The 8,766-nt window shown below is 40.8% G+C and overlaps 1 protein-coding gene across 3 annotated transcripts in view; it reads right to left on the bottom strand.

Annotated features, from left to right (window-relative positions):
* Positions 1-964: 964 nt before the first annotated feature.
* Positions 965-8,766, bottom strand: part of LOC103137619 (B-cell lymphoma/leukemia 11A-like) — a 55,800-nt gene continuing 47,998 nt past the window's right edge. For all 3 annotated transcript variants that reach the window (XM_007551429.2, XM_007551430.2, XM_016671139.1), the window contains exon 3: positions 965-7,232. In XM_007551429.2, the coding sequence (XP_007551491.1) occupies positions 4,996-7,232 (2,237 nt within the window). In that variant the 3' untranslated portion in view covers positions 965-4,995. The remainder of the gene's footprint in view (positions 7,233-8,766) is intronic.

The raw sequence follows: 8,766 nt of genomic DNA, 5'->3' as shown, positions 1-8,766 counted from the left end.
GATTGCCATTGTGCGGAGCTGAAAAACTCTATAGCGCATTGAACTTCCATCCCACTATGATCAGACAATCAACAAATAGTAATAAGAATAATTTTTATTTACATAGCAATTTTTCAGCAATGAGGCAGTTCAAAGTTTCCCCATAACGAGGGGAAAAAACTACAATCTGGCAACAAAAAGTAACTCAGTCCTTTGGAAAATGCACTGTAAATTTGGAAAATGTGGCTCATATTATCCCAATGAAAGCTATATAGAATGTGTTTTAAGAGATAAGTTTGTATGTGAAACAATAAGAAACAGCCTAACTAAAAATGGTTAATGAAAACAAAGGATGCCATTACACTTTCATCTTTTTTTATTAATCATTTTTCAATAAAGGGACAAAATGGGCGTGTGAACAGGATTATGCAGACATCTGCCAGAAAACACAGACAGTGGTATTCCCAATACAACTGAACAGAGACCCCAAACAGGTACAACAGAAATCATAGAGCTTGTTTTGTCCAATGACCACTGGCCACCATTAGAAAAGAAAACATAATAAAATTATAGTATAACCAAAACAAAAGAATAAAATAAAAACAAACCAAAAATATATGACTCCATTCCATGTCTCTGTTCAGAACAGAGCATATAGGTAATAATAAATAGTAGCTCCCATTGTAAAAGATAAAGTCCATGTTCAAGTTACATCAAACAGCTCTCAGAACAGGAATAGAAAAGGCTGATAACAAAATATTCCGCATTGCCATTTACAAAAAAAGTCTCAACTCAAGCAGGCTTCTCCACATCCCCTGGTCATTTTTAAATATGCTTTGCATATGAAAGTATATTCACCCAATCTAAATATAAAGCACCATTTAGTATTTGGCAATGGAAAAGAAAATGCAAAAACATTTTATTTCTTTTTAAATGTATTTATTTTAACTTTTTTTTTTAAGTAATCCATGTACTGCATATTAAGTTTTTTTTTTATCTTTAGATTTTTTTTCCTCCTCTCTTCTTGATGTTGGAATGTTGTCAGGTGGGAGAGGTGAGAGAGACAAAAGCACACAACAGAACAGGTCAACGTCAGCTTTCAGTACTGCATACAGGAATGGCAGCAGAGGGAGGAGAAAGAAGTGCGAATAAAAAAAACAAAACAAAACAAAAAAAACAAAGAAGATATGTACAAACACCTCTGTGGACAGCAGGAACCAAAGCAGCAGCCATCTGATGGCCTGCGACGCCTCCCAATGCCACACATTTTAGCTGCTTTTTTTATGGGATGTTCTTTTTTTTTATCGTTTTATTTTATTTCTTTAGACATACAAATAATTCGCACTATATTATCCTGCCAAATTAAAAAAATATACCGTGGCAGCTTGGGTTTTTTTCCACTACCAAAACAGGTATGGCAAATACCTTTAGAGAGAACAAGCAACAGTTAAAAATACGAGCCTCAATATAAATACTATAGTGCCTACTCTAAGTGAACATTGAATTCAAATACAATTCTAGAAATACAGAAAAAGTAGACCATAAATGTGTTTAAGTATAGGAACTGACATGACTGTGCATTTTCCTATATTTTAAGTTCTTTATTATATATTCATATATAATCTTAATCCTTTCCCCAATGCAAATTGTATTTCAACCTGAAGAGCCGTAAAGAACCAAGGCAAAAAAAAAAGAAAGAAAATTAAAAAGAAACAAAAAATCAGCACAAAATCTTTTTTTGTTTTTTCTAACGTTTCTGAAATGTTTTACCTCATATTTACTGTGACGGGAGTACTGGATGCCATTGAGATGCAGTAACAAAACTTAAAACATTTCCCACTAAAACATAGCGTAGCTCTGTTTGTGAAAAAATTTTCTATTTATGCCCGTGTTCTACAAAAACAGAGTCTGATGGTGTGAGCAACAAGATCGGAGTGTTTGTTTTCCAGGCAGCAACTTGCTCAGATGATGATAAATCACAATTTCTTAAAAAAAAAAAAAAAAAAAAAAAGTGGTTGTTAATAAAGCCAGGAGAAGTGCATTTAGTTTGCTACTATGTGGGAGCAGTGGTTAGTTGGGAGGAGAGTGTGCTCTTGGGTTTCCAGGGTTAACAAACGGTCAAGGGTGAAATGGCGAGGATACAGAGGTCAGGGGTGATGAAGCTGCTAGCAAAAAGATTTTGTGCGTCTTTTTTTTTTGTACCACTTGCAACAAAGGGATCCTCATCATCTGACAGCATTACAAAGATTTTTCCCTTCAGCGTAAATTTGTAAACTGGGAAAACTAAAAACAGTGCACTTCATGTCAAACAAATCCAGCTTGTAGACTCAGTCCATGTACCATCTCTGCATGGATGTGGGACAAATGCACACTTAGTGCTTTACATTGAACAGCATGAAGGAAACTGAATCAACAAAAACTTCTTTTGGGTTGAAAATCAACAGAAAACGAACCAAAATGAAATAGAACGCACCCTGTGTTAACCTACAGTGACTCGCAAAAGTGTTCACACCCCTGTTGAAACGGCAGGTTTTTGTGAAATACAATTTTTCAAATATGTTTCCATGTTTAATGCAGCGGTATATTCTCATTCATTTCAACTAAAAATTAACAAATCTGTTAGGAGAGTAAATAAAATAAAACAATCTGGTTTCATAAATTTTCACACCCTTAAACTTAATATGTTATTTCAGCTGCCTCTCTGATTACAACCTTTAAATCGTTTAAGTGGATCTGCTAAACTAGAAATAAAGCTAATTTGGATCAATTAGGTTTATTTTGAATAAAGCCATGGTTTATGGTGATGTGATAAAGGCTCCAAATAATCGTATATACACACCATAAAGGAGTAAAGAAAGCCATCAATAATTTGAACAATTACAGGACAACAGGAACATAAAAATTGGATTGGTCACTAAAACGTAAGAAAAGATAAGAATTGGTTGGGGAGGGGTGCCAAGCGGCCTACAGCATCATTGAAGGAGCTGCAGTAATATTTCTGCCAATTTCTGGTTGTGTTATAAAATCTGAACTATGGAGATTGGCTGCATAAAATAAAAGAACCTCTAATAAAACATCCAGGACTGATCTTATCTTAAAGATCTTGTGGGAAATAGTGTATGGTCTGAACATTTAACCCCATACATAATGAAGAACATACCCACAGTGAAACATGATGGTGACAGCATCATGATCTGGGAAAGCTTTCTTTTGGTAAAACAGGAGATTTCATAGAGGTGGCTGAAAATATGAGCAGTTTCCTGAAGATGGCCTCATAATCTGAGAGATTTAATGTATTTTTCCAAAATACAGTCTGCAAATATTGACAAGTCAAGATGTAAGACACTGTTAGACTCCAACCAAAGTGTGAATGTTGAAATTGAATCAAATTATGCTTCATTGAAGTATTAGTTCAGGGATGTACACATCCAGATTTCACCTTTTTTTTTCCAGAAGATTTGTTTGTTCTTTTAGTTTAATTGTGGAGGAATAATTTCATTTTGAATGTGGAAAACATGTTAAATTGATTTGCAATATTATTTATTAAATCACAAAAACCTGATATTTCCACAAGGCTGTGCACCGTTTTAAGAGCCACTGTATGCATATTGGTTAGCATTAAAACATTTCTGAAAAGCCCTAAAACACAAATACATGTTTTTGCAAGTGTCTCTTTCTCTGCTGATGGCCATGTTTGGAGTTGTAAAGTGAAAAACATTGCCTTGTATCCCGTAAAGCATACGTCGCTTCCAGTTCTGTTTTGCTTTCTTTCTGTCTAGCTTGTATTGTCTTTCACTGCTCTTAAGTAAAGTTAGCTTAAATTTGAGCTCACATATTACTTTATGCATTGTTCCACACACTGACATGCTGAAAGCAGCATTGTAGGTTTGTGCTAACGCAGACATGTGACACTCTGCGCCTCATCCCTCTAGTTCAGGATTGTACATTTCATCACAGATTACCTTTCTCTCAAAAGCTCCACCATACCAAAAACAAATCTACAAATAATTCAGATATACACAATACTGCTTGTACCATGCTTGTCATGAAATTTCCAATTATAGATAGCCTATTAAACATGTTAAAGGTAGCTAAATGATGATTTTGATCTTTCACCATGAGTTGTCCATTTGAGTCGTCAGGTGCTTGATGCAAGGACCTTTTTCTGTGTAGTCTAATTCTTTCAGCTTCGTCTGTGTGACCCCAAACTTAATCAGGATAAAATTATGGCCAATGCAGTCTTGAAATATCAAAGGCACTCTTCCTTAATCCTCCAAATGATAGTACAAATTGAGTTCTTAACACACTTTTTGTCTTTTTGAAAGAAATTTGAGGCCTGTCGTCACTTTCAGTTTAGTAGTCAAGCCAAATACATGATTTTTTTTTTCTTCTCTTAAACCCTGTGTGAACATGGCATCTTTTAGAAAGATCAGGATAAGTGCATTTCCAGGGTAGTAAAAAGAGGGTCAAGTAAAAAGACTGTTCACTTTCCATGTTACAAAACAAAGCTGTACATGATATGTGTTACAGAATGTACGCAGCATGGATGTATCTTTCTTCTCTTTTTTTCTTTTTAAAGAATAAAAAGAAAATAACTGAATGAGAGAAAAACAGCAACACATTTACTCAACAACTAACCAACCAGGGACAAATTCTTTTCTTTTTTTCTTTTCTTTTTTGATTAGCAAAAAACATACTATGCATGCTGACTAATTCTTAAAAATGGGGGGGAAAAAGAAAACTCAATAAAAGGAAATAGTACACAACATGTAAATTATTGCACAAGAGAAAGGCTCGAAGTTTTGCGTCAATGCAAGAGTATTGCCCCGATACAGATCATGCATTCGATGGGTAATGGAAACAAGGTGTGCTGGTGCAGAGCACATGGTCTTAGGCTTCCACCAGGTTGGTGAAAGGGGAGTGTTGGGATTGGGGCAAATCTACAAGGGGGCTAGGAATAAACACTTGACTGTTGGCGACCCAGTTGCAAAGGAAAAGGTCTCATTGTTCTGCCTTCTACTCTGACTTTATTTCGGTACTCAAGGGACGGTCACTGTGCCATTTTTTCATGTGTTTCTCCAAGGTGCTGTAAACACTGAAGGGCATTTGACAAATTTCACACTTGTACACATCTTTGCCCACCTGACCATGGGTCTTCATGTGGCGAGTAAGTTTGGAGCTCTGGGCACACGCGTAATTGCACAGCTCACACTTGTAGGGTCTCTCTCCTGTGTGGCTGCGCCGGTGTACTGTCAGGTTACTGCAGTTCTTGAAAACCTTGCCACAGAACTCACAAGTGTCACTCCTGCGTCCATCCTTGGAACTGGGTCTCCCAGGACCCCCAAGGTGGGGCGTGCTGCCCCCGCTGCCTGTCCCACTGCGACCTGACATTCCCCCATCCAGTTCTCCTGGAGGGGTCGAGAAACGCAGGCTGCCATTCTCTGATGAGTGCTCAGATGATGATGCAAAAGGCGATTGTCTGGAATCCCCAAAGTTGAGAAAGGGGTCCTTGAGTTGTCGAGAGGCGGCATAGCCAGCCAACCATTGGGAGTAGACGTTTTCTGTGTTGGGGATTGTGGGGGTAGGCAGGTCAAATTCTTTCTCCAGTTTAATACGTTTTGAGAAGGGACTAAGTGGACTGGGGCTACCCAGAAGCAGTTTCTTTGAGAGGCCAATTGAAGAAGATTCATTAGGAGACACTCCTCGTCCATTTACTGCAGAAACAGTGCCTTCCTCTACACGTTCTGTTTCCAAGACAGAGTCTCCATCGCACATGTCCCGACTGTGGTGATGGTCTCTGCTGAGATGGTGGTGCAGGTGGTTCTCCTGGGCCATGGCGTTACGTTTGTGTGCGTTGAGGGCTTCACTGAAATGCTGCATGCTGGCGGCCAGACCCATTCCCTGCATGACCTCTGGCAGTGAGCGAGGGATAGACGTCTCATCAGCCACTCCGCCCAGTCGACTTCCAATCCCGCTGCTGTTTTCATGCTGCCGTGCTGCTTCCAGGCTCAGTCCGAAGTGATAGCTGTTGTTTCGCTTGGGTGGCCTCTCCCCATTCTGTACTTCCTCCTCTTCCCCCTCCTCTTCCTCCTCCTCTTCCTCTTCCTCCTCCTCCTCTTCTTCTTCTTCCTCCTCTTCTTCCTCTTCCTCCTCCTCCCCATTTTCTCGTAACATGCGATTATTTTCACTTTTCAGCTTGGCCACCACTGATTTAAGTGCATTGCTTGCACTACCTATATGCTCACTAGTGCCAGGCTCTGGGGACGAGGCTATTGATAGACCGTCTTCTGACTTGCCCGTGTTTGGCGAGGATGATTTGTGCATGTGCGTCTTCATATGTCGTTTCAGTTTGCTTGCTTGTGTGCATGCGTGATCACACAAGTGACATTTGTACGGCTTCTCTCCTGTGTGGCTGCGCCGATGCACTATTAAATTACTCTGGAACTTAAAGGCTTTGCCACAAAACTCACAACACTTTGATTTCAACTGAGTGTTGGAGGAAGAGGGTGGTCCTGCTGTAGGGAGAGGGGTTGGAGGAGTGGTTTGTGAGCCAACAGGCGACTGCATCGAGCCTTGTAGTGGTGGTGGAGTAGCAAGATATGGAGGTTTGCTGCCCCCTGCTCCCCCTGCACCTCCGTTTCCTCCTGTCTGGAATGGCTGCAGTAAGCGCTGCATGGGGCTTGGCCGGCTGGGTGATAGCGGGGGAGTAGACCCTGAGGTGTTGCCCGCCAGTTCCCGTAGACGCCTTGAGAAGTCCATTGTCGGAGGTGGGTCTAGAGGCAGAGGAGGATTAAGGCGCAGCACCCTGTCAAAGGCACTCGGGTGGTGGGCTGCCAGCGCCAGCTCCTCTGGGCTCAGGTGGTGGGGATCCAGATGGTTTCGCGGAGGGGGGCTGAAGAGAGGAGGTGTTGGGGGGAAACGCTGATGATGGCCCCCAGGAACACCAGAGCCAACGGCACCTCCTGCTCCAACGCTGTCCCTTCCCCCTGAGCCCGAGCCAGGGATGCGGAGGAGGTTGAAAGGGCTTGCATCAGGTGGCAAATGGAGGCCATGAAGGGGAGGCTGAGAGGGGCAGTCAGCACCACCACCAAGTGAAGAAGGCCCGCCCATGCGTGGGGTGAGAGGACTGCCATGTTCACTTTCCAGGTAAATTCGAAAGCCATGGGAGTTCTGAGCATGCTGCAGCAAGAACCAGGCGCTGCCGTATGACTGCTTACACGTTGTGCAGGTGTACGTGGTTGGCTCCTCCTTACCTGTGGGAACAGAGAGGAAATGAACTTACTAACATGTTGACTACTTGTTGAACACTGCTTTGTGAAACAGACTTAAAGAAGAATGAACTGAATTTCTTTTAACACTTTACTGTAGAAAAAATGCAGAACCTAAGGCCTAAATGTTACAGCGTTTAAAAGGGGTTGGCACATGGTGTTGAGGGCTTTGCAAACACAACAGCAGCTCTTATTGAGGTCATGCCCCACATGAGTAGCATGTGAGAAGTACTGTGTGTATCTCTTTTTCTCCCAGACTGCTTTGGGACATAATTTCTCCCCTTAGACGGACTGAGAGTCCTCCATTGTCAGCAGGAGAACAAAGATGCAGGCTGTCCCTGTGGACCGTTACTTCTTACTGATCTACCAAAACAGACTCATTGGTGAATTCACACACATAAAAACACACCCGCACACACACACACACACACACACACACACACACACGCACACACACACACACACATCCCCAGGAGAGACAACAAAGAAAAAAAACCCTCTTAAATCCTTGAAGTTAGGGAGTTTTTAGTGTTTTTTACTAACCATCTTTAGTAGTATAAATTCATAACATATCCATGAAATATGTACAATCTTTTACTATTAATCTTAGAAGAAGCTAATATATGCGCCAACTGAAGTCCATAATCCATATACCTTTAATCCAGATAAATACGGTACATGCTTATACTCAATGACTCATCCAAATAGGTAACCTTGGCTGCCGGAGGAAGCTAAAACTGTAGGAGTGTGAAACCTTTCAGGCTCCCGACTGAAGAGGAAATCTGACGTTCTCTGTCTGCCTCAGAGCTTTTTTTTCCTCCCTCATCGAGCCATGCACAGTCGCTTTGAGAAGACGATGAGAGGAACATTTAAAACAATAATTGCTTTTGTAGGGGCATCGGGAACGATGACCTGTGGTGTGACCCGCAGCGCGTGTCTAATCTCATTAGTGGACGGAATGGACGGCCATCAGCTCGTTTACGAGATTAGATGACAAACGAACCCCCCGTCGCTGCTGTTCAGAGGCGACTTTTGCTAACGCGAAATGAAAAAGCACATCAAAAGCAAAAAGGAGACAATTTTACCAAAGTCCGGGAAAAGATCTTATTAAAATACCAGTTCAGTTTGTTTCTATGAAGAAAAGAATCACTATGGAATCATTGCTTTATCCATTTGGCTCATTTTTGAGATGCATAACAAAGAAAATCAAAGTGGTTCATAATAAAGCTTTTTTGTGTGAGTACAAACACTCAATATTTATAGCACTGTGTAAATTTTAATAATTGTAAAATTATCAATAGAAACTCATCAAATTGTGAAAGGTGGATTTTGACCCCATGAAAGGTGCAATATACAGTAAAAAAATTGTTTAAGTCCATTGTGAAATATTTTATACTTAAAAATGAGTTGAAACCTGGGAGAGGAGAGGTTTTATTTCTCTCTGCTCTTATCACACTTCTCTCTTTCCACTGCTGCTACTTCAAGAGATCTTGATAATTGTGACACATAAGGATTTAAT

The sequence above is a fragment of the Poecilia formosa genome, unplaced genomic scaffold (genome assembly GCF_000485575.1).
Source record: "Poecilia formosa unplaced genomic scaffold, Poecilia_formosa-5.1.2 Scaffold42, whole genome shotgun sequence".
NCBI classification, from domain to species: domain Eukaryota; kingdom Metazoa; phylum Chordata; class Actinopteri; order Cyprinodontiformes; family Poeciliidae; genus Poecilia; species Poecilia formosa.
This window is presented reverse-complemented; position numbering and strand designations above follow the sequence as displayed.